Source organism: Rhagoletis zephyria, unplaced genomic scaffold (genome assembly GCF_001687245.7).
Source record: "Rhagoletis zephyria isolate East Lansing unplaced genomic scaffold, Rhagoletis_zephyria_1.1 Rzeph_scaffold_02685, whole genome shotgun sequence".
In the NCBI taxonomy this organism is placed as follows: domain Eukaryota; kingdom Metazoa; phylum Arthropoda; class Insecta; order Diptera; family Tephritidae; genus Rhagoletis; species Rhagoletis zephyria.
In genome coordinates, this window is record NW_016159769.1 from 22,753 (window position 1) to 49,802 (window position 27,050).

The 27,050-nt window shown below is 43.0% G+C and overlaps 2 protein-coding genes across 3 annotated transcripts in view; both read left to right on the plus strand.

Moving 5' to 3' along the window:
• Positions 1-27,050, plus strand: part of LOC108367437 (pescadillo homolog) — a 52,952-nt gene that overhangs the window by 20,988 nt on the left and 4,914 nt on the right. The gene's annotated exons all lie outside the window — the stretch shown is intronic.
• Positions 20,934-25,293, plus strand: LOC108367438 (uncharacterized). The gene is made up of 2 exons (XM_017622050.1): positions 20,934-21,402; positions 22,467-25,293. Exon 2 carries the CDS (start codon positions 23,610-23,612, stop codon positions 24,153-24,155), a length of 546 nt encoding a protein of 181 aa, XP_017477539.1. The 5' UTR covers positions 20,934-21,402; positions 22,467-23,609; the 3' UTR covers positions 24,156-25,293.

Sequence of the window (27,050 nt, forward strand, 5' to 3'; positions counted from 1 at the left end):
GCTCCGGCTACTGCAGCAGGTTGAACTCCTACTTGAGTAGGTTGAATGAGGATGTGCCGAATGAGTGTCCGGCATGCGGAGAGACCCCACATGACTCGAAACATCTCTTCGCATGCCCGGAAAACCCGACAACCCTAACGGCCTTGTCCCTGTGGACAAACCCCACAGAAGCTGCACGCTTCCTAGGGTTGCCGTTAGTGGAACTTGACGACAACGACTGAGATACCAACCGATCTGGGCGGGGTTGTTGTAGCCGCTACAACAACAACAACACTATTTTACAATATATAATGCACTTTCCACTAAATTTACCGTTATTTACACTCAATATAGCTCTGATCCAGTACTCCATGAACTTACAGGATTTTACACGAACTTGCAGGAAAATGCAGGAAAAATGTTCCCGTACTCCAAAATCCTGTAAATGAGAGCGACTTTTGGAGAGTTGTGTAGAGAATGATGTTGCAAGATTTTACCCGAACTTTTTCTTCTGGTAAAATCATGAGAAGTGTCAAGCAATCACTGGTTGACGTTTTTACAGGAAAAATTGTTCTTTTGGTCCCGTACTTTTTGTTGTTACTCACTTTTTGCTATCATTTCAGAGAGTAATTTTGCTGTTTGAAAGTTTTACAGGATTTTTCACGAAAAGTATTGGATCAGAGCTTATATGTGCAGTTAGAGTGTGCACGGTCAAACACATGGTGAAATAATTAGTATGTTCCTTTGAACTTCGGACTAAAACCTGTGGAACTGTCAAACTACAATTTTACTCTCTCAAGTGAGAGTAAAAGGAGAACAGATGCAGAGGTGCACGGGAACGCAAAACGCACTACTTCCTGTAAAAACGTCAGTCGCTTTGTTAACATGTCATTGGTACAACACTGATTTGGCTGAAATATCACTAAATAATTATTACAATGTATACATATTCAAACATTTCCTTGTTTCCTTCCATTTTTTTACAAATATAAGGTTCTTTGCTTTCACCGCTTTCTGTTTTTGTTTGCACATGCGAATCAGCTGATCCTTTGACAGTTTTCATGAACTTACAGGAAAAAACTCCGGACTAAATCCTGTACAAGTTTTATGTCAATACGAGCGTCTTCCTGTAAGTTCTGACTAAATCCTGTAAACCGGACTGCTATTGGAACAGAGTAAATAATAAGGTGTTGTCACTTAGGAGGTGGTTGTTGTAATTTTGGCAATTCGGCATACCAGCGTTACATTACAGTAATGCGTACTCTATTCATTCCAATTTCATTTCTGGGCAAAATGGACCAAAAAATGGAGCAGACAATTTTGTGAAAAAAGTATGCGTAGGTATCACTTACTACGTTTATACGCACGTATTATTTGCAAATAACAATTTGCAAAATGGTAAAATTTGCCGTATAAACGCTGGGAACACATCAAGATAACCAACCGTTCAGCTATGGTAAAACTGAAAATGCAGACCGATAGTACTTTTTACGCTGATATCAACTATATAAATATTATTGGCCGCAATTAAAAAGTAACGAAGATATAAAAGGTTAAAGAAAATTTTTGTGGTATCTTAAAATATTAATTGGTAAAAGTGCACTTTACGGGAACCAGGCGTCCAACTCCTTTTTGCGTTGGCGGCCTTCGGCCGCACTTACGGATTATAACCCTGAGGCAGTAGAATTCTCCTTTCTGTGTTGCCAAAAAAGGGGGGACTGAACACCTTTTGCAGAGAACAACTTTCAATTACTCCCCTTTATTTGCATCAAATTCATCAAAACATGGTGCGAAAAGTGCAAAGTGAAAGTGTTTTTTGCGAATAACTCTTACATTAATTAAAAATCTTAATTTAAGTAGAATTCTCCTTTCTGTATTGCCGAAGAAGCGGAGCTGAACACAGCCGGTTCTACGTACCGGAATGACTCGGGTTTCACCCGACCAAGGGCTGTTGTTTCGGCGATCTAACCCCGTTTAGGTCGGCGAAGTATCTCAGAAGTTGTCCGTCCATAGCGCTACATTCACTACGTATTCTCCTACTCAGGGCCGGCATCGAGTCAAACCCAGGGCCAAAAACATACACCTGCTGTGTATGCCGGAGACGATTACACCACAACTCCACCTCAGTCAAGTGTAATGCCTGCGAGGGGTGGAGTCACCTCAGAGTCTGCTCGGGACTACGGACACATAGACAGTGGACCACGTCGACGTGGCCCCCTGTTGCTCAAACAGAGCAGCCTCCACGGCTAACCACAGTCCGCCCGAGCAGCCCCACACACTCACACAGCAGCCTCACACAGTCACCACAACACAACAACATAATAACACCACAGACCGTACCACAGCCACCACAGACCACATAACACACACAACCGCACCACCACCCACACGCCGCCGCCAACAACTCCTGGTTCCCCCTACAATCTGCACGGTATGTCAGACCAGGATATTCCGTAATGTGACATCAGTCAAGTGCAACACCTGCCTTGGCTGGTGCCACTTTAGGGCATGCTCAGGTCTGCGTACCACGCGAGATTGGACTGGGAACTTCGAGGGCCCGTGTTGCGCTGCTCGGTCGCAGAACCCAATTGCGAGGCCCCCCGCCACCACCACAGGGCGGCAATCACCACAGCAGCACACACAGCCAACGGCGGCAAGAACATACACTTCACTTACACCCCACATCACGACACGTCTCCCGAACCACATGAAGCTCCTTCAATTTAACTGCAACGGGCTACAGAGCAAGATTGAGGAGATAACCGTCTTCATGTGTCGGCATGGTATATTGATAGCTGCGGTCCAAGAGACGAAGTTGCACAGCAATTCAACTTTGTTGAATTGCGCCGGGTACAACGTGCACCGTCGAGATCGCGAGCGAGATAATGGTGGTGGCTTAGCGTTCATCACGCACCACACCGTGCAGTATCGTCTCATCGAAGGAGACATCGACCGCAGGGATACCACCCTAGAATGTCAGGGCATCGCTATCCGGTCAGGCGATGTCGAGCTCGAAATATTTAACATATACATACCCCCTGTCACCTGATGCCCGGCAGGATATCACTCTGATATAGGTGCGCTCCTCAGAGGTGAAAACCGTATGTTAGTAGGTGACTTTAATGCGCACCACGATCTTTGGCACTCAAGCCTGTCAAACGACCGTAGGGGAACAGACTTGGCTGAGCAGATAGACGATTCGACATTCTGCACAATGAACGACGACGCATCCACCAGGATTATGGATAACTGCAGTAGCTCGCCAGACATCACAATAGTCAGCGCTGGTCTGATAAACAGCATAACATGGCGACCTATGCTGACTCTAGCATCAGACCACCTACCCATAGTCATCTCGATTGATAAACCAACCGACTTTGCCTCCGCCAAACACCGGACCTATATCAACTTTTCCAAAGCTGATTGGAAAGGTTACGCGGAGTTTACCGAAAACACCTTCACAGCGCTCCCCACACCAACCGACGTCCATCTCGATGAACGTAAGTTCCGCAGGGCTGTCACTGCTGCTGCAGCTCGCTTCATACCGGCAGGATGTATATCGGACCCACGTCCAAACTTCCCTGCCGAAGCGGCTGTTCTAGCCGATGAGCGTGATAGCCTTCGTCAGGCCGATCCCGGAGATCCCCGTATCAGGGATCTCAACGCGGAGATTCGGCAACTAGTAAACGTACATAGGCGGAAGAAGTGGGAGGAGCATCTGAAGACCTGTAATTTCACCTCTGGTGTGAGCAAGCTTTGGTCAACCGTGAGGTCATTGTCTAATCCGACGAAGCACGACGACAGAGTCGAAATTTCCTTCGGCGACCATGCCTCGTCGGTCCCGGAGCGATGCGCGAGCTATTTCAGCCGGCAGTTCATACTGCATCCTCCGGTGGACAAAGCCAAGCGTAGAGTGACCAGAATGCTGCACAAACTGCCAACAACTTGTGCCCCCCTTGCTTTCACTTGCGGTGAAGTTCAGGTGGCCATCGGGAAGGCGAAAGCCTCCAAAGCCATGGGTCCCGACGGAATATGCATGCTGATGCTGAAAAATTTAGGTCCTGCGGGGGTAGCGTACCTAACGGAGGTCCTCAACTTGTCAATGGCCACTCTCATCATCCCAGACATCTGGAAGGTGGGGAGAGTGGTCCCACTGCTCAAACCGGGGAAACCTGCCAATAAAGGAGACTCGTATCGTCCGATAACACTCCTTTCCCAGGTAGCGAAGACACTCGAGGCCTTGCTACTCCCGTACTTCACAAACCACCTGACCCCAGCGAAGCATCAGCATGGTTTCCGTAAAGTGCACAGTACAACAACAGCACTTAACGCCATAAACACTCAGATAACTCGTAGCCTTAACCGCAACCGTCCCTGTGAGAGAACGATTCTAGTAGCGTTGGACTTGTCAAAGGCGTTTGACACCGTCTGCCATTCCACTCTACTAGAAGATATAGAGGCCTCCTCTCTCCCACAGAGGCTCAAACGGTGGTCGGCAAATTATCTGAGTGGTCGACATTCGTCGGTAATGTTTAGAGACAAAACGAGTAAGCAGCGAAAAATAAAACAGGGGGTTCCTCAGGGTGGTGTCCTTTTCCCGCTACTGTTTAACTTTTACATTTCAAAGCTCCCTCAACCACCAGATGGAGTCTCGATTGTCTCTTATGCCGACGATTGCTCGATCATGGCGACTGGGAATGGAATTGATGACCTGTGTTCGAAAGTAAACGAGTATCTCTCCGAACTTTCTCGCTTCTTCACTGCAAAGTGTCTAGCCCTCTCCCCTACGAAATCCTCCGCGACCCACTTCACAACCTGGACGAAGGAGGTCAGGCTACCGCTGGGGATTCACGTCGATAACCCCAAAATACTCGTAGTAACATTCGACAGCCTGCTCTCCTTCTCTGCGCACTCTACCGGTATTGTCAATAAAGTACAGAGCCGCAACAAGGTCCTCAAGTCGCTAGCCGGCAGTACTTGGGGCAAAGACAAAGAAACATTGCTGGCAACATACAAGGCAATAGGCCGGCCGGTTTTGAAGTACGCAGCGCCAGTGTGGTCGCCAGGGACTAGTAGGACGCAGTGGACGAAGCTACAGACTGTACAGAACACCGCACTCAGGACAGCGACAGGATGCCTCTTGATGTCGCCTGAACACTACCTGCACGGCGAGGGGCAAATGCTCCCTGTAAAGGAGCACAATATAATGCTCTGCAAGCAGTTCCTGATCGGGAGCCACAGAAGTGGCCACCCAAGCAGACAGCTGCTTGCAGAGGAGCCCTCGCCTAGGCACGTCAGGAGGCATCTATATGAACTGACGGACGAAGTCCAGAGGTTCATTAAGCAACCTCTGGACCCGATAGCTTACAGACAGGCCCTGAACGGCATTCACAGGGACTCCGTCTCGAGTTATGTAGTCTCTAGACCTGTGAATGCCGTTCTAGGCATACCACCACCGGACATAGACGACACGGAGCTTCATCTGCCTCGAAAGACACGCACAACACTCGCACAACTTCGCTCCGGCTACTGCAGCAGGTTGAACTCCTACTTGATTAGGTTGAATGAGGATGTGCCGAATGAGTGTCCGGCATGCGGAGAGACCCCACATGACTCGAAACATCTCTTCGCATGCCCGGAAAACCCGACAACCCTAACGGCCTTGTCCCNCAACAACAACAACAACCTTTTGCAGAGAACACCTTTCTGTGTAGGTGGCCTTTGGCCGCACTTAGGGATTATAACTCTTACCAAATAGAATTCTCCTTTTGGTGTGCACCAACTGGGGCTACCACATCACTGATGTAGGCTTGGGAAAGGATGAGGTAACTAGAATTCCCTTTCGGTGTGGTAAACCTGNCTTTGGCCGCACTTAGGGATTATAACTCTTACCAAATAGAATTCTCCTTTTGGTGTGCACCAACTGGGGCTACCACATCACTGATGTAGGCTTGGGAAAGGATGAGGTAACTAGAATTCCCTTTCGGTGTGGTAAACCTGGGGCTGCCGCCCCAGTGAGGTCTATTATGGTTACTGGGTGTTTTATAAAAATGTCTAGTATATAAAAATGTGTATATAAAAATGTCTTGTGCAAATGAATATCTAACATTTCATCAATCGAAAAAACGCAAATGAAAATTATTATGATTTTTGGCCATTTTTCTAAGGGGTCCCTAGAGAACCATAGGGGACCTAGGTGCTCGGGGGTTGCATTTTTGTCAATGGCAGGTGGTTAGAGGTGCCACGCCCACTTACCTTTCGCTCACCGCCCCTTTACCGAACGGCCATAATGGAAAGCCAACCCGTTTAATTAACTACAATATGCATTTGCACATACATGCATTTATATTTTTTATTATCACTGAATTCTGAAAACTCAAAAGCAAATTATAATACAATATGTATATCAAATTAAAGGTAAAAACTTGCAATTTCTAAATAATATAAATTTTTTTAGCATTGGTTATACACTTTCTAAAAAAGGTTATTTTATGAAACAATTATGACATTTTTTTGTTTTATATTTTTGGCTGAAATATATATAAAAGCATACACATTTTATATATCGGCTTGAAGATAAGTTAATTGTCTTTATTTTGACATTATTACCTTTTGAATCGGTTACGCAGTTTACAAAATATTTATATTTTAAAATATCAAAATTTTTTTGTTTTACCTTTTATATCTAGTTTACTTTTTAATTTCGGCAAATAATATTTATATTAATTTGAACTCAATTACCTAATTTAAGTAGCTAAATTAAATACTTTTTTTAACCTTCCTATAGTCTGTAAGAATTTATTGTTCATAGACTATAATAAATAAATAAACAAATAAATAAATAAAAATCAGCGTAAAAAGTACTAGCAATCTGCATTTTTAGTTTTTCTATAGCTGAACGGTTGGTTATCTTGATGTATGCCAAACGCTGAGTTACACCCCTATTCTGCAACTCTTCCGTATTCGGGTTTTGCTACGAATCGTAGAAATAGTATGCGGCAATCCGAATCGTATTTTCGAACTTTCGAACTTCTCAACAATGACATGCCTAAAACGAACGAGTAAGCTTTTTTGCGTAATTTTGTACGAACACAAAACTGTCGGAGGCGAAATAAAAGGTGTAAATCGATGTGTGTGTTTGGAAGAAATATTGGTGGTGTTCATTTAAACAGATAAATTTGGCTTTCGCATATACGTATATTTTTATCCACTGCTTTATATAAACGAGCAAAAAAATAATATTTGTTGCCCCTTATCGAGAAACTTGGGTCCGGTTTAGTTAATGTACAACGATTTTCGGTTGTTGTGCCTAAAAAACGCATATCCACGTGTAATCAAAGGATTCACATTTTATTTAAGATAAGTGTTTCAAATTTGCTACCACTAGCTTATTAACAAACTCGGTTTGCACTATTCACTTTTTTGCAAATTTCGACGTTGGTTCTGCACAAAAATATTGTGGACGGCGTAGCCGGAGTGATATGCACAAGAAATGAGGAGTGTTCGCTATGCAAAAAATTTGTACAAGTTGGTACCAATTGTTACCAAATCAAGGAGAGAGCACAATTTTGACATTTCCTGCGGAGGGGAAGTTGCAAATTCGTGCTGGGAAAATTTTTGCCAGTAAGAATTTGCAAGCAGGATTGTGGCACACGGTTGCATTTTTGTCAACATTAATTTGAATCAACAAGTTCGTTAAATTTAAAAATGAACAATCTTGTTGCGATTTACTAATGAAAGAAGTATGAAATATTTGTTTATTCAATTAATTTAATTAATTCCAAACATTTGAAAGGTACCCGACTGAAAAAGTTGTATTCGTAATCGGAACGCACTCGACACCGCTGTCGATATAGGAAATCCGACAGTGACTTCCACAATGAAATTGAAGCGTATGTTGAAGAAAGTCAGAATAAGAAGAAATATACGTATAGTTCCTGTTTTAAATTCCACCTGAAATAATTTAAAAAATTTATTATGCTCGAAATGCAACCGTGGACGCCAGCTGGCAGTGAAGCTTGCAAATGTTTGCTAACTCCTGTTCGCGCAAAACTTAGTAAGTTTCTCTCTTTGGGAGAGTAAGGTACCTTATTCTCTGAATTTTGTTACTGGCTAATTCTTACTGGCAGTTGCATAGCGAACACTCCTATGTTGTATACCTTTGACATGCGGAAGCCGCTCTTCTCCGGCAACACAGAAAGGAGAATTCTACTTAGTAAGGGTTATAATCGTTAAGCGCGGCCGAAGGCAGAAGCAAATGCAACAGGTAGTGGACCTAACAAAGTGCATGTTTTCAATGGCTTGGAAGAAGCTGTTATTGCATTAACTGGATTGAGAACCAGTTCTTCAGGCATTGGAGTAGTTCTGGCTTGTGGTTTAACAATTCAACCAGAGGCTGACATAGATGCGCCCATGGTTACTATGCCCGACAGCTCCGCATACCTTTGTGAATCCATTGCCATAGCGCCCGCTTACTCTTCTGCTATAATTGCAAATACATCAGAATCCATAATTTTCCTCAGAATATGTAAAATTAACCAATTTTGCAATAAACAAGCACATGGTGAGTGTTTTTTTAATTCCTTTCCACTTTGTTTTCCTTCATTCAGCTATCTTCGAAAAACAACTTATAGCTGGCAGTGCTGCACATGTTTCCGCAAGGGTTGCAGCATGTGGATTTTTCGTTTTTCGTAGCGTAGCTACGAATTATGAATTACAAAAATTCGGGTTCTAGAATAAGGGGGTAAATCTAATATGGTTAAACAAAGTTCTAATCATTAGGCTTGTATCTATCAGGTTGCTTTATTATTCGCCCTGATTTTGTTGTCGCCTTCTGATACTACTTTCGCAGTTGTCGCTTTCGAGTCCGAGCGCGGAGAACCTAGGGGTGGTGCAGGTGTAGTCATTTGCACATCTCGAAATTCGCCGGGTACATAGGGTATCTCCTTCCTACCTGTGGAAGTAAGATGAAAGGACGTTCGACGAAACTCTCCTCTATCTTGGAGGTATCTGCAGATTTTATTATTTTGCCCCATAGACTCAAATCCCCAATCCAAACGTCGACTTCTGCAAATGGTTATCGGTGTATTATGTCATGCCTTCTCTTGTAGTTTCAGGCTGGCTTTGTTTTAATTTCTTGCTCTTTCGACATCGTAGCTTTCAGATGAAAGTTCGGTCGAAGCTGTTCATTAACAATCGGCAAGGGGGTGCGTATTTTTCTACACATTAAAAGTTCGGCGGGTGATAAGGCCATTTTCCAACGGGATCGACCTGTATTCCAAAGGGCTAAATACGGATCTTGGTTCTTCTTCAACAGCGATTTTATATTCTTTACTGCGGATTCAATAAATCCGTTGCTTTGAGGATAACGAGGTGATGATGTGACGTGCTTAAATCCCCATTTTTTAGCGAATTTTTCAAACTCCCGATCTCTCGATTTCTGGGATTACATGCCTACAAAAAAATGATTTCATGTAGTCGATTATACAGTTTGTCATCTGGTTTTCCAGGCGGCCTATTTCAGGGTATCGCGAAAAGTAATCGGTGGCAATTAAATAGTAATTCGAACTGTGGTAAAATAGATCGACTCGTACAATTTGCCATGGACGTTCCGGCATTTCAGACATTATGCCGCTTTCGTGTCTTGTGTTTTCCTGACCATTTCGTCAAGTTTCCATTTTTTAAGTGTCTCTTAGCGCAATAGGTACACGACGTGCTGCAAAAATTTGAAATGGTTTTGCATCGTTCTTTACTTTTATGTCACATTCAACATTCTTTATGCATCCCAAACCCTCAAAAAGGCCGGGATATTCTTTAAAAGCCTCAACTCTCGAACCTAACTTACTTCAAAATGTGCTGCACAATTCGCTCTTAGCATTAATTTTCAACTGCAAGCTGGATCGCAAGCTTAGCAGGGGTTTTTTCAAACCTAAACTAAGATCAGCCATCTAAATGTCAGCCAGCTGTTCAATTCAGGCTCAGTTTATTTATTATCTAAGTTTCAACTCCTCAGCACCTGGGTTCAAGCCCTCGTCAAAGCAGCATCGCAAAAAATATAGTAAAAGGTTTTTTTCTTAACAGCGGTCGTCCCTCGGCAGGAAATGGCAAACCTCTGAGTGTATTTCTGCCATGAACACGTCCCAGCCCAGAAATAAAGAACCAACTTTTATTGTATGTATACATATGTACTTATTTTTAATTTTGTGTTTATGTATGTATATTTACGTAAGCGAATCAGTTTTTTACATCAAAGATTTTTATAATATATTTTCTGGGAATTAAAAAAGTGGAAGGTATTTTATGTGCAGATATGTGAACAAATCTACTAAGTATCTTATTTTTTCTAACGGTTTCCAAATATTTCTTTTTTGCTTTTCTCTTATCAAGTGAGGTTTAAATATGTACTATTTTTTTTTTATAAAAACAAAAGGTTATCTAAATTCGTAGTATTAGCAACGGGCTTTTTCGTGCTTTTATGAAATTTTACTGAACGCCCATGAACGCACGAGTTCGTGCTGACAGCAAATATTCCGGCCCGTACCCGCGGGATTACGTTCGCAACTTTTCACTCTAAGCCAGCGATATGTATGTATGTATTGCTGCGCTCCTATTACATACGAAACAACTTTTTTGTAGAAAAAAACTTTTAACGAAATGAATTTGAATGATTTGAATGTTTTCCATTCATTCATTCACATTCATCCATTTGAAGGTAGAAAATTTAAAACAAAATGTATATTCATAACTTACAAAATTCCAAACGCTGAGTGTTTTGTATGTGAAGTAAAATATTCAAATCTACTGTACTCTCTTTGGCTAGAAGTTTGAATGAATTCATGCAGCCTTCTAGTAGCTACGAATTACGAATTACGAGAATTCGGGTTCTAGAAAAAGGGGGTACATCTTTTTCGCTTGCTGGGCAGCTAATTTGTCGTTCGAGAACCGTCCAAGAACCGCACCAAGCACATTTGCCTTAATTATGATTTCGGGTTCACATATTCACCGTTAGTTTTTTGTTTGTTTAATGTTTTTAGTCGTGTAGAGGCCGTGGTGAGTTTATTTATCGACGACGTTAATTCCAATTGTTGCCTTTCAACGGCTTGGTGTTGTCTCACTTCTACTATTGCCTTTTCCAAAGTTTAATCGGTGACTAACTGAACTTTTTTAGATATTTTACGATACGTCTCAAAGCCCCGTAAGGCTAAACTTCGCTCTCTCATATACCACGTTGGTTTTAAGTACAAAGAGCTTTGTAAAAGCCTCTAATACCTTGGAATACACTTTCTTTTCCGCCGCCGACAAAATAAATGATAAACAAATTTTATCGGCCTGATCTCCCATCATATAAACCAATGTGTAAATTTGTTTCTCTTCCTTTCAAATCGACGAAGCCACTTAGGCCACTCGCCAGGATTGCTGAGCGAAAATGCATCAGGGGAGCGGACAGTGAAGCTGCTGGTGCTGGTTCTCGCCGTGACGCCACCTATGCCGGATCCTCCATCTATCGGCATTATTAGATTGTATAATTGTTGTATCACGACCTTTAAAATCTATGTACTTTACTTAATTTGATTTCTTTTTTTTTCTATTGCAAATGGTTTAATAAAGGCCTATCTCAATGTAAATTCAATATATCGATATCTGAGATAGGGCATTCTTGAGCCATATTCTGACATGGGAAGTTTTCGAAGCGGCTGCTGAGATAAACGCTGGTTATACATATATTGTACTGCAGCGCAAAATATGAGTACTATTGAATTTTGAAAATTTTATCGTGTTTAGAAATAACTTTAAATGGTCCCTCATAAGATGATTGTATATTTGACTTGTGAATAATTTTAACGAAATCGTATTCACAAGTACAGTCAGTCAATAAAGTTTAGGTACAGCGAATTTTTTACAATACGGGCAACTATTTTTTAAATATTTTATTTTTCGCTAACTTTTTATAAAAATATGGTTAATTTTACAACAAAAACCCCAAAAATCAAAGTTCCAGATCTTGTGCAAAATTAAAGAAAATTCTGTAAAATTTCATTCAAATATTGCACTTTTTATTTACGCTATATAGAAAAAAGTTGAGTATGCAGTCTTTAGCCCATACAATTTTAGTATAATAAAGTGCAAGTATGAGGAAGCTAGGACTTACCATTGATTTTGAGAAATTGTTTTGTTGAAGGTGTCGCACATTTTTTCGGTATAAAGAAATTATCAAACATTATTTTATATGGAGAAGATGAGCGACACCTTCAACAAAAAAAATTGCTAAAAATCAATCAATCAAAAATCTAATTTTTTCTAGAGAGCGTAAGTAAAAAGTGTAGTATTTGAATGGAGTTTTGCAGAATTTTCTTTAATTTTGCACAAGGTTTGGAACTCTGATTTTTAGGTTTTTTGTTGTAGAAGTAACCATATTTTTATAAAAAATTATCGTACAATAAAATATTCAAAAAGTAGTTCCCCGTATTGTAAAAAATTCGCTCTACCTAAACTTTATTGACTGACTATCTAGATTTTTGAAAACTAAATAATATCCTTTCTGATTTAGAGCTTCTGATCTAACATGCGAAAATGTTTTCTTAGTTTGTAAAGATCGTATTATCAATTTCATTATTTGTATTATTAGAAACAAATAATTAATTTGTTATCTCGGTGTTTAGGAACTAGCTAAATACCCAGAAAAAAATCAATTCGCTTGAATTTAGTATTTATTTGGGCGGCCACAAGGTGCGCATAACAACTTGTTAAAAATATAAGTCACATCTTCAAACCTAAGCTTAGCGCAGCAGTATATAAAGAGAATTGACAATAACATAGATGTTTGTGTATACGGCACAATGGCGTGATCCAGCAACTGAATAATGGCATGACATTCCTGCAACTGTATAATGGCGTGACATATGCATGTTTGCTGCACAAAATGCCCAAATATCTGTGTTTGTCCATATACCAATTCTGCAAAAGAGCATTTTAAATCTTCTCTGAAAGATGTGCGTAATCCTAAAAAAAACCCATGGAAGAGTTTCAGACCAGTGAATTGAATCGTTTCAAGTTGTGATGGCAGTATTTAATGTTGAAGCAAAAATAATGTTAAACTTGTAGTAGATTAATATGTCAGTCGTCGCTTTGACTATCGGTTTCCTTGATCGGTTCGGTTATATTTCAACAACTCCCTGCTATTATTTTTTGTTTTTCTCTTAACTGAGTATAAAAGAACACGTGCTTTACACAAGTGCAAGTGTTACAGTTTTGCCGCCCATAGATCGCTACAAGTGATAAGTAAGGACATCGAGATCAAATTCGAATTAAGAGATGGTAGCTTACTTCTCCTATCCTAGGTACCGTCTTCGCACCCTATCTAAAGTTCCTTCCTGAAAAAGAAATAACAAAGGAGCTAGCGATCGATCTATTCCGAAAGTATTAACATTTCCTGGCATAAGGTGTGTAAAGTGAGAATGGGGAGAGCGAGCGAGCAGTCAGTCAAGTACGAGCAGCCATGCGGAACGTTTCAATAACCGGACAATCGAATTGAATACTTATCTCTGTATCATATAATTTATGAATAAACATTCTATTTTACTTGTTATCCTACTATCCGGGTTACATCTTGACAGATTCAGAAGAGGGTATCGAGAACGCCTACAGGCGTGTTAAAAATTGTAAGTAAATTTACAAAGGAAAACGTGAATACAATACGGAGGTGCGTCTCAAGAAAAACGAAGTAAGCTGTGCAACATACCCAAAGCACATACGTACATATTTCGAACGCAGTGGCGCAGCAGCAGAACACTCGACGTAAAGAAGGTGTACACGGAGCAAGTGAGGGGCACGTAAACGCACACACGCGCTCACCATACCGACGCCACATGCGAAAGAAAAGAACGATCAACAAGTGTAAGTGAGCAACGAAGGTGCAGCGGAATAGCACATAAACGCTCAAATTACCAACGACGGGTACGCAAGCAAACGACTCAACCAGTGTTGCCAACTTTTGAATTTCAAAAAGCACCAGACCTTGGAAAAAAGAGCGTTTTACCGCACTAAAAGCACTAAATTTTTTTTAAATCAAAGGATACCTTCTTTTATAACAGTTTGTGGTAAACAAAAGTAAAAAAATAAACAATATTTACATGTATAAATAAATACACATTCATGCTTACGAAGTAAAACCGAAGTACTGCACATTAAAATTGGTACATCTGGAGAAAGAACAATCGAATAGCAACAAACGAAATTGAACTTTGAAGGAAGAGTAATACTTAATGTTACCCTAAGTAGAAATGAGCGAAAAAATTGTTGTTTTATAATAAACCGTGTTTTTACACTTAGAGGTTAGGATGTATCAAAATTCTGACGTGGTAGAGAAATTCTGCAGCCAGATTTGGATTCAGCACCGAAAAATCTAAAAACCGATGAACTAAGGTGGCAAAAAAAGTTACAATTTTTCGGACTGTGTAATCAATCAATGATTAAGAAAATAAAAAAATAAACACTTAACTTATCTGCGTGCTAGCATTTTCAACGCGAATACAATTTAACAAGAACGCAAGAACGTGGGTTTGCAACTTCGTCTTTTTATCAATCATGGTTTGCATTTTAGTGCATTTAAATTTGTAGATTCTTGTAAATTCAGAAATTTTAGTGCAGAAAAAAGCACTAAAAAGGGCACTAGGCACTAAATCATTTTTTTTGGCGTTCTAATTTTCAAAAAGCACTAAATCTAGTGCTTAAAGCACCAAGTTGGCAACTATGGACTCAACGAAGAAAGAGTAAACGGCAGCAACGACTGTGCAACGAACAGGCACATACAGGGAAAAACAAACGGAAAAGGAATTGACAACGACGCTCAGCTACTGATGAGAAAGGAAAAGGGGTGATAGCAAGAAGGGCAGATAGAAACATCGAGAATTAAGGAGAATTGCGAAAGAAGATTTAAAAAAAAAACGACGCCAACGAACATAGTAGGCTACGGAAGAAAATGCTTGTGGTTTTTTTTGAGGAAGACGATTTTTTTAAGTAGCAAGCGAGGAAAAGGTACAGGTCGCACGAGTACACCAGCGAGGATGAAATTGGAAAATTTAAATGTGGCGCAATTAAACACGCTATTGCGGAGGTATGAATTGGCGATTAGTGGCAATAAAGCACACAAAGTAGCAGCCCTTATGGAGGCGTTAGGAACAGACGAGGTCGAACTGCCGGAGGTATCATCAGTTGAACCATGGGAGCAGCCATTCAACCAGCTGCAAGAGCTTGCATTAAGTTTGGCGAACTCCGTAAAAGCTATTGAACTGGCGCTAAAGCCAGAAGCAGCGGCACGAAACAACGATGGAAATGAGTCGGTAAGAACGGGAGCAGCAACGGAGACGTAGTTGAGGCTCCTGAACCCTCACCGCAACGAGGCTCACCAGTGCAGATGGTGCATACGCAAAGTGTATCAGAAGTAGTGGGAGTCCCTCCAGAGTTTTACCCGGTACGGAAAACAATGACAGCGCAGCAATTCGTAACGAAGGTAGAGCAGTTACAACAAATGTACCGTTGGAAAAATGAAACCGTGCTTTTAGCAGTTCAACACAAGCTGAAAGGAGTTGCCAAGAATTGGTTAGATGCGCATCGTGTGTTCAAATCGTGGGTGGAATTCGTCCAAATGTTATTGAAGGACTTTCCGTATACAGTTACATCAGCAGACGTTCATCGGGAGTTGGCATCACGACGGCGTAAACCAAACGAGACACTCATAGAATATTTTTATGAAATGCTGACGATAGGAAGGCGTGGCGCCATTGATGAGGAATCAATAAATTCCTACGTTATCAACGGCTTAAACGACATTACGCTCACGCGAACGTTATGGGCAATGAATGTGCGAACAAGCAACGAACTAAGGCAGTCCCTGGAAAGTATGCGTGCAACTACCCAAGGGTATGGACAACGTTTCACTCCAAGTACTAACTCATCCGATGTAAGCCCGGTTTCGGCTGAAGAAAAAGGCAAACGTGTTAAATGTTACAACTGTGACGGATTCGGACATATAGGTTGGACATGAGACAAAGAAGTACACAGCGGAATCAAAAGTGACGGTTGCTAAGATCGACAGCAACATATGTAGGTGAGCAAAAGCGTATTCCGCCAATCGTCGAAGAAGTCGAAGGTGAACAGGTAAGGTATCAAGCTTTAATAGATACCGGCAGCGATCACTCGCTAATAAGGCAGTCAGCTACTATAACTGACGCACATACGGAGCCGGCGTATCAACGGTTGCAAGGGTTTGGTGGGTCGATTGTTGAGGTAACACGAATTGTAAAAATGCGAATCAAGTTTGGCGACAAGGTCATTGAGGCAAATCTGTACGAGGTCCCAAACAACATGCTCAGTTATGATCTGTTGCTTGAAAGAGATGTGCTGTGCGGGCAGGATAAACGGATGATCATTGACGCAGGGTCAATTATGCTGCAAATTAAAACCACGAACCAGTTTAACGTTAAAAAAGAGCTGAAGGAGGACCAAAGGCAGAAGGTACAAAAACTGTTAGCGGGTTACGATGTCTGTTTTGCAGAGGGTATTTCCACGCTGGGCAGATGCAAGACAACGTCGCTGAACATTGAGGTTGCTACTCCAGGTCCGATTGTAGGTAAACGGTGCCAAGTACCATTCGCGAAGCAGCAAAAGCTATCAACGATATTGAAGGAGCTATTGGCTAACGAAATTATTCGGCCCAGTGTATCACCCCATGCAGCATCCGTAGTTCTGGTAACAAAAGCCAACGGCGAGAGCAGAATGTGCGTATCGCGCGTTAAATGCGGTAACCGTGCGGGAACATTTTCCGGTGGCAGTGGTTGAACAATTGTCAAAGTTAAGTGGCGGGAGATTTTTCACAACGTTAGACATGACCAGCGGGTATTATCAGATACCCATAGAAGAAGAGTGCAAGAAATTCACAGCATTCTTAACACACGAAGGCTTGTATGAATTCAATGTTGTTGTTGTTGTTGTAGCGGCTACTAAACCCCGTTCGGGGCGGTTCATCCATCAACGTTGTCGTCAATTTCAGCTGGGGGGAGGCCCAGGAAGTGTGCGCCTTCCACAGGGGCTGTCCATATGGACAGGGGAGTTAGCTGAGGGGGGTTCTCAGGGCATGTGAAGAGGTGCCGGGAGTCATGTGGCGACTCTCCACATGCCGGGCATTGGTTGGGCACATCCTCGTTGATTCTACTCAAGTAGGAGTTGGGCCTGCTGCAATAGCCAGAGCGAAGTTTGGCTATTATAGTGCGGGTCTCCCGAGGCAAAGTTATGTCCCGTCCACGTCCGGTGGTTGTGTGCCTAGTCTACATAACTTGAGACTGATTTCCTGTGATTGCCGCTCAGGACCTGTCGGTAGAAGGGCAGTTCGTAAAGATGCCTCCTGACGTGCCGTGGCGAGGGCTCTTCCGCGAGCAGCTGTCCGCTGGGATGGCCACGTCTGTGGCTCCCAGCAAGGAACTGCTTGCAGAGCATTATGTTATGCTCCTTTACTGGGAGCATCTGGGCCTCGGCATGTAGGTGGTGTTGTGGCGTCATCAGGAGGCATCAATGTAATGCCATTCGGTTTAGTAAACGCGCCGATTGTATTCCATGAGATGGTCATACGAACTATATCAACACTCAAATCACGAAACAAGGGTGTTAGCTACGTCGACGAGCTAATTATAGCCACATCGTCTTACGAAACACCTTCACAGCGCTTCCCACACCAACCGACGTCCATCTCGGTCAACGTAAGTTCCGCAGGGCTGTCACTGCTGCTGCAGTTCGCTTCATACCGGCAGGATGTATAATGGACCCACGTCCAAACTTCCCTGCCGAAGCGGCTGTTCTAGCCGATGAGCGTGATAGCCTTCGTCAGGCCGATCCCGGAGATCCCCGCTGTCCAATCCGACGAAGCACGACGACAGAGTCGAAATTTCCTTCGGCGACCATGCTTCGTCGGACCCGGAGCGATGCGAGAGCTATTTTAGCCGGCAGTTCATACTGCATCCTCCGGTGGACAAAGCCAAGCGTCGAGTGACCAGAAGGCTGCACAAACTGCCAACAACCTGTGGCCCCCTTGCTTTCACTTGCGGTGAAGTTCAGGTGGCCATCGGGAAGGCGAAAGCCTTCAAAGCCATGGGTCCCGACGGAGTATGCATGCTGATTCTGAAAAATTTGGGTCCTGCGGGGGTAGCGTACCTAACGGAGGTCTTCAATTTGTCTATGGCCACTCTCGTCATTCCAGACATCTGGAAGGTGGGGAGAGTGGTCCCACTGCTCAAACCGGGGAAACCTGCCAACAAAGGAGATTCTCATCGTCCGATAACACTCCTTTCCCCGGTAGCGAAGACACTCGAGGCCTTGCTACTCCCGTATTTCACAAACCACTTGACCCCAGCGAAGCATCAGCATGGTTTCCGTAAAGTGCACAGTACAACAACACCACTTAACGCCATAAACACTCAGATAACTCGTGGCCTTAACCGAAACCGTCCCTGTGAGAGAACGATTCTAGTAGCGTTGGACTTGTCAAAGGCGTTTGACACCGTCTGCCATTCCACGCTACTAGAAGATATAGAGGCCTCCTCTCTCCCACAGAGGCTCAAACGGTGGTCGGCAAATTATCTGAGTGGTCGACACTCGTCGGTAATGTTTAGAGACAAAACGAGTAAATTCAGGAAAATAAAACGGGGGGCTCCACAGGGTGGTGTCCTTTCCCCGCTACTGTTTAACTTTTACATTTCAAAGCTCCCTCCACCACCAGAGGGAGTCTCGATTGTCTCTTACGCCGACGATTTCTCGATCATGGCGACTGGAAATGGAATTGATGACCTGTGTTCGAAAGTAAACGGGTATCTCTCCGAACTTTCTCGCTTCTTCACTGCAAAGTGTCTAGCCCTCTCCCCTACGAAATCCTCTGCGACCCTGTTCACAACCTGGACGAAGGAGGTCAGGCTACCGCTGGGAATTCACGTCGATGACACACCACTTCCGACGATGAATAACCCCAAAATACTCGGAGTAACATTCGACAGCCTGCTCTCCTTCTCTGCGCACGCAACCGCTATTGTCAATAAAGTACAGAGCCGCAACAAGGTCCTCAAGTCGCTAGCCGGCTGTACTTGGGGCAAAGACAACATACAAGGCAATAGGCCGACCGGTTTTCAACTACGCAGCGCCAGGGTGGGCGCCGGGGACTAGTAGGACGCAGTGGACGAAGCTACAGACTGTACAGAACACCGCACTTAGGACAGCGACAGGATGCCTCCTGATGTCGTCCGAACACCATCTCCACGGCGAGGCGCAAATGATCCCCGTAAAGGAGCACAACATAATGCTATGCAAGCAGTTCCTGATCGGGAGCCACAGAAGTGGCCACCAGTGTGAGAAAACGTCCCTTTTGGTTTGAAAAAACGTCCTTTCCTACGCAAAAACTTATTTTTTTTAATAAATGTACAAAAATGTGTCTTATTAAACTTTTATTGCATACAAAGGTACATATGTACGTAAGGTGTATTAAAATGTCATATCGACAGAGCACATTTAAAATTCATTGTAAACTGGTTTGAGATCGTTAATATAAAAATCATTTTATGCATACACTTGTGATCAGCGATTAAGTCATCAACATTTTGATCGATTTTGGCGGTTTCTCTTTTGTTTATTTAATGTTTATTATTTTTTCATAAAAGCCAAGCTCATATGACAAACAAAATATAAATCCACATTTCAAACTTTGTGCAAAAATTATAAAAAATTGCAAATTTTCAGCTAGATTTTCAACTTTTTATTCAGATTTTTTAGAATTTTTTTGAGTATGCAGTTTAATAGCCCATCAAAATTTAAGGGCAATAATGTGCAAGTTTAAAGGGGCTAAATAATCGCGTTGATTTCTAATAATTTTTTTTTTCTTGTAGGCATTTGGTTGGGGGCTCGGTTGTCGAAAATGGTAAATTACGCTCTGCTAAGAAGGAGCATAGCAATACTTCAGCCTTTTTTGCATTCATTACATTTTCAATAAAGTCTTAAAAAAGTTGCCTACTTTTCTGACGTTTTATGCTGCACAGCTTTTTTGATGCTCTTGTGAGCGTGCGTGTTGCCATAGATCGGCTCTTTCTGATTTGGCTTTTAATGTGCTATTGCAAACATAACAACAAGCCTCATAACTTGAAGTGTTTACACAACCAGCCTTTGAAAACGGGATCCTTAGTCCAAGAATCCAAAAAATGCGCGTAGGCTTGGTTTGCATCATATTTAAGTCATATGTGTCCAAAAAATAAATATCTTTTGAAGCAGCTGCAGCAAAACACAAAGATTGTAAAGAATTATTAAGTAAATAATTCAAAATCAGTTCTACTTACAAGATTTAGTAACAAAGAAAAATTACTGGGAAGTTAAAAAACGTCATTTTTTACACAAAAAACGTCCAAACGGATACAAAAAACTTCCAAATGACGTTAAAAACGTCAACCTGGCAACGCTGGTGGCCACCCAAACAGACAGCTGCTTGCAGAGGAGCCCTCGCCTAGACACGTCAGGAGGCATCTATATGAACTGACGGACGAAGTCCAGAGGTACATCAAGCAACCCCTGGACCCGTCAGCTTACCGACTTGCCCTGAACGGCATTCACAGGGACTCAGTCTCGAGTTATGTAGACTCTAGACCTGTGAATGGTGTTCTAGGCATACCGCCCCCGGACACAGACGAGACGGAGCTTCATCTGCCTCGGGAGACACGAACGACACTAGCACAACTTCGCTCCGGCTATTGCAGCAGGTTAAACTCCTACCTGAGTAGATTGAATGAGTGTCCGGCATGCGGAGAGACCCCACATGACTCGAAACATCTCTTCGCATGCCCGGAAAACCCGACAACCCTAACGGCCTTGTCCCTGTGGACCAACCCTACAGAAGCTGCACGCTTCCTAGGGCTGCCGTTAGTGGAACTTGACGACAACGACTGAGATACCAACCGCCCTGGACGAGGTTGCTGTAGCCGCTACAACAAAAACAACAACGAAGGTGGTATTACGGCACTACAAGAGGTTTTGGAATCGGTGAAGCGAGACGGTCTGACATTGCGGCCTTCTAAGTGCGTGTTCCTCTCCAGTGAAGTCAGCTTCTTAGTACACGAAATTTCCAGCGCGGGTATAGCACCAGGAGAGGCGAAGACGTGGTGTATTAAAGAGTTCCCACAGCCAACAAACGTAACTCAGGTAAGGCAGTTCCTGGGATTAACTGGATTCTTCCGAAAATTTGTAGGGGGATACAGTCAAATAGCAACGCCATTAACCACGCTATTGAGGAAGGACGTTAGCTTCCAATGGGAAACACCACAGCAGGAAGCATTCACGAATTTGAAAGAGGCTATAACTAGTAAGCCGGTACTGACTTTGTACGACCCTCACAAAGAGCAGGAGGTACATACGGATGCCAGTCACGTAGGACTATCCGGAATTCTGTTCCAGCGCGAAGATGACGGGGAAAAACCAGTTTTCTTCTACAGACGCCAGTGTAGGGAAGTAGAAGCACAGTTTCCAAGTCACGAGCTGGAAGTACTTGCGATAGTCGAAACGTTAACCCGATTTCGCATGTATCTTCTCGGCAAGCCGTTCACTGTGGTAACCGACTGTAACGCTATTGTTACCACAGAAGCAACAACACCACTACTCCCGCGTATTGCTAGATGGTGGTTGAGACTGCAGGAATACGACTTTAAGACGGTTCATCGGCAAGGCCATAAAATGCAGCATGTCGACGGGATGAGCCGAGCACTTAGTTTACCACCAAGTAAGTGTCAAACGGTAGCCGAAAGTATTTTAGCTGTCACCACTGAAGGTAGCAGCGATTGGGTATTCTTGATGCAAATGCAAGATCAGAAATTTCAAGAAATCGCAACAATTAAAGTCAACGTCCACATCCGCAAAGCAAAATCAACAAGATTACGAGCTACACAGAGGAAGGTTATATCGCAAGATTAATGGCGAGCGGCGGTTGGTAATTCCTCAAGCGATAAGAATCACGAAAGCATGCCATGATGACTCAGGGCATTTCGGAATTGAGAAGACTCTGCAGCGGATTCAGCGAGACTTTTGGTTTCATCGAATGAGGCGGTACGTTAAGAGTTATATAGCGGCGTGCCCAGAGTGCTGCATCTACAAGGTTCGAGGATGCAAAGCCGAAGGGCAGATGCACTTAAGAGAGATTATCGCAATACCATTCCGATCACTGCACATCGACCATTTGGGACCGTTCCCCAAAAGTAAGAAAGGGAATCAGCACATCATTGTTTTGGCCTGCGCTTTTTCCAAATACGTAATTTTGAAAGCTATACGAAACACCAAATCAGCGCCAGTAATTAGCATGCTACGAGAGGTGATGACCACGTTTGGTCAACCGGTTCAACTCATAACCGATCGCGGAACAGCATTCACCTCCAAAGAGTTCGAAACATTTTTACAAGCTCGGACGTACAACACNGGAGGTACATACGGATGCCAGTCACGTAGGACTATCCGGAATTCTGTTCCAGCGCGAAGATGACGGGGAAAAACCAGTTTTCTTCTACAGACGCCAGTGTAGGGAAGTAGAAGCACAGTTTCCAAGTCACGAGCTGGAAGTACTTGCGATAGTCGAAACGTTAACCCGATTTCGCATGTATCTTCTCGGCAAGCCGTTCACTGTGGTAACCGACTGTAACGCTATTGTTACCACAGAAGCAACAACACCACTACTCCCGCGTATTGCTAGATGGTGGTTGAGACTGCAGGAATACGACTTTAAGACGGTTCATCGGCAAGGCCATAAAATGCAGCATGTCGACGGGATGAGCCGAGCACTTAGTTTACCACCAAGTAAGTGTCAAACGGTAGCCGAAAGTATTTTAGCTGTCACCACTGAAGGTAGCAGCGATTGGGTATTCTTGATGCAAATGCAAGATCAGAAATTTCAAGAAATCGCAACAATTAAAGTCAACGTCCACATCCGCAAAGCAAAATCAACAAGATTACGAGCTACACAGAGGAAGGTTATATCGCAAGATTAATGGCGAGCGGCGGTTGGTAATTCCTCAAGCGATAAGAATCACGAAAGCATGCCATGATGACTCAGGGCATTTCGGAATTGAGAAGACTCTGCAGCGGATTCAGCGAGACTTTTGGTTTCATCGAATGAGGCGGTACGTTAAGAGTTATATAGCGGCGTGCCCAGAGTGCTGCATCTACAAGGTTCGAGGATGCAAAGCCGAAGGGCAGATGCACTTAAGAGAGATTATCGCAATACCATTCCGATCACTGCACATCGACCATTTGGGACCGTTCCCCAAAAGTAAGAAAGGGAATCAGCACATCATTGTTTTGGCCTGCGCTTTTTCCAAATACGTAATTTTGAAAGCTATACGAAACACCAAATCAGCGCCAGTAATTAGCATGCTACGAGAGGTGATGACCACGTTTGGTCAACCGGTTCAACTCATAACCGATCGCGGAACAGCATTCACCTCCAAAGAGTTCGAAACATTTTTGCAAGCTCGGACGTACAACACATAAAAATAGCCGTAAGGACACCGCGAGGCAACGGTCAAGCAGAACAGGTCACTAAGACTATTTTACCAGCTATACGAACGACGATGAAGACTACGAAAGAGTGGGACTTAACTTTGCTCACGCTACAGTGGAGTCTCAACTCTCAGTCAAATGCGACTACAAAGATGAGTCCGAACGAAATCGTTTTCAACTACAACTTAAGAGACTACAGTCAAAACCGTTTGATCCAGGCACTCCACGACGAACCGGATCCGCAAGATGAGAACAAGCGAGATGAGTTACTTACTCGAGCAAAAGAGAATATCGAAGCAGCACAATCGAAATGGCAACAACGATTCAATGAACGACATCAACAACCGACACGGCACATTGAAGGTGAGCTAGTAATGATCAGCAATGTGTCGACAGCCACGGGAGAGACCCACAAACTAGACGCCAAATACAAAGGTCCATATGTGGTCACCAAGATATTGGACCATGACCGGTATATTGTCGAGGACATACCGGATGCACCGGTGACCCAGCAACGGTACTGTAGTGTACTATCCAGTGAACAAATGAAACGATGGTGTCAGCTTAACCCACAACTCGAGGTAGACGACAGCGACGGCAGTTCATCAGATGCCTAACCGAGGTCGGTTAGTGATAGTCACGAGAGGCCGAGCTGTAAAGTGAGAATGGGGAGAGCGAGCGAGCAGCCAGTCAAGTACGAACAGCCATGCGGAACTTTTCAATAACCGGACAATCGAATTGAATACTTAATTCTGTATCATATAATTTATTAATAAACATTATATTTCAGTTGTTATCCTACTACCCGGGTTGCATCTTGACAGGTGCATATAAGAGAATACTTACCTAACCCCATGCGCTGCAGAATTGCTTGGGGCATACGATTAAACTGCAGAAATGTACCCATATGCCAGAACTGTAGTATTTCACCCCATCCTAATGCAGAGTGTTCACGCATTAAGTGTGCCAACTGTGAGGAAGAACATGCGTCTAACTCGAATAAGTGTCCAAAGTTTCTCCAACAGAAGGAAATCCTAAAGATCAAGACCCAACGAAGGTGTACCATAAAACAAGCAAGATAAATTTACATTTACCATCTACCCAAAACGTCTTCTCCCTCGTCTTTCGCGGGCGTCACAGCCGACAATAGCAATGTGCCGCCATCTGGCACAATTACAAGCAAAAACACAACAGTTACCGCATTTCAAAGAATAGCTCCTCCATCAACAGTAACTCTGAAAACATATTATCCAAACCAAGTTTCCAACCTACCAAACATCAGTAATCCCTTAATAGAAACTCCAATAACATCCAAAGCTATAATTCCAAACATTACATCTCCCGATCCTAACCTAACTTATACCAACTCCTCCCCTAACGCTTCACCGATCACCCAACTCACACAACAGCTCATCCAAAGGCACAATTACGTCGTAACTCCTTCTCCGTCCGTCTCGGATTTCGACATAGCACCAACAGCACATAGCCTTGAGAACATATTTCACCCCGTAATGACGTTTAACATACTCCAGTGGAATTCGAACGGAATATTCCAGGGACCGTAAAAAATAGTTATTTTTTTTTCAATAGCTAAACTTGGCCAGATATTTTTAAGTGTAAATAAAAGTCTTTTCCTAATAATAAAAAAACCTCTTATCCAAATTAAACAAGTTTTGTATCAACTGAAAGAGGAATAAAGTTGCTTTAAAACTGAAATGTTTAAACGAGGAAAGCCAGCTATTGAAAAATATTTCAATAAAAATGTTTTTAATTACAAAAGAACAAACCTTGGGTCATTTCTTCTGTGTTCATTTATAAAAAAAATATATAAATAGAAGTGGTAACATTCGTTCGTTATTTCTGTTTAAAAGCTATTTAAGTCCTCTTTCATTTGGCACCAATTTTTTTAACCCCCTTATTCTTGAACCCGAATTTTCGTAATTCGTAATTCGTAGCTACGCTACGAACAACGAAAAATCCACATGCTGCAACCCTTGCGGAAACATGTGCAGCATTGCCACCTATCAGTTGATTTTCGAAGATAGCTGAATGAAGGAAAACAAAGTGGAAAGGAATTAAAAAAAGCACACATCATGTGCTTGTTTATAGTAAAATTTATTGATTTTCAATATTTTGAGGGAAATTTTGGATTCTGATGCATTTGCGGTTATAGCAGCGGAGTAAGAAGAGCGCGCTATGGCAATGGACTCACAAAGGTATGCGGAGCTGCCGGTCATAGTAACAATGGGCGCATCTATGTTAGCTTCTGGTTGAATTGTTGAACCCCAAGCCAGAACTCCTCCTATACCTTCTTGCAAACACACATCGATTTACATCTTTTATTTCGCCTCCGACACAGTTTTGTTTTCGTACAAAATTACGCAAAAAGCTTACTCGTTCTTTTTTAGGCATGCCATTGTTACGAATTTCGAAAGTTCGAAAATACGATTCGGATTGTAGCATACTATTTCTACGATTCGTAGCAAAATCCGAATACGAAAGAGTTGCAGAATAGGGGTGTTAGTTATATTTCGCACGTTTAATAATATAGAGATGTAACTCAAAATTTACGTTTTTGGAGATTTCATCATACAATTAATAAGCTTGATAAGTAGAACATGCTCAGCCTAACAGATGGCTAAACTTCCCAAACATCGCAAAGCAATGGTTCTTTTCAACTTTCTTTTTTCATACCAACTGTATGAATTGATCAAACTTTGATTGCGTTTTCCCACAAAATTCAAATTTTGAAATACGTCTGTATGTTATTAAACATGCGATTTGTTCATGTGTATGCTTAACACTGAATTATTGAATATACCTATAATTAACAAAGCGCTATTACATATGCATATACATGGAGAACTGAATTATTAACTATACTGAATTACGAATCAGACCTCAGAGTCTGCTCGGGACTACGGACACATAGACAGTGGACCACGTCGTACGTGGCCCCCTGTTGCTCAGACAGAGCAGCCTCCACGGCTAACCACCGTCCGCCCGAGCAGCCTCACACACTCACACAGCAGCCGCACACAGTCACCACAACACAACAACATAATAACACCACAGACCGTACCACAGCCACTACAAACCACATAACACACACAACCGCACCACCACCCGCACGCCGCCGCCAACAACTCTTGGTTCCCCCTACAATCTGCACGGTATGTCAGACCAGGATATTCCGTAATGTGACATCAGTCAAGTGCAACACCTGCCTTGGCTGGTGCCACTTTAGGGCATGATCAGGTCTGCGTACCACGCGAGATTGGACTGGGAACTTCGAGGGCCCGTGTTGCGCTGCTCGGTCGCAGACCCTGAACCCCCACCACCACCACAGGGCGGCAATCACCACAGCAGCACACACAGCCAACGACGGCAAGAACATACACTTCACTTACACCCCACATCACGACACGTCTCCCGAACCACATGAAGCTCCTTCAATTTAACTGCAACGGGCTACAGAGCAAGATTGAGGAGATAACCGTCTTCATGTGTCG

Bases quoted from the DNA above. Each gene is read 5' to 3' on its own strand.
- LOC108367438 (XM_017622050.1), top strand. From the start codon at position 23,610: ATGAAGACTACGAAAGAGTGGGACTTAACTTTGCTCACGCTACAGTGG.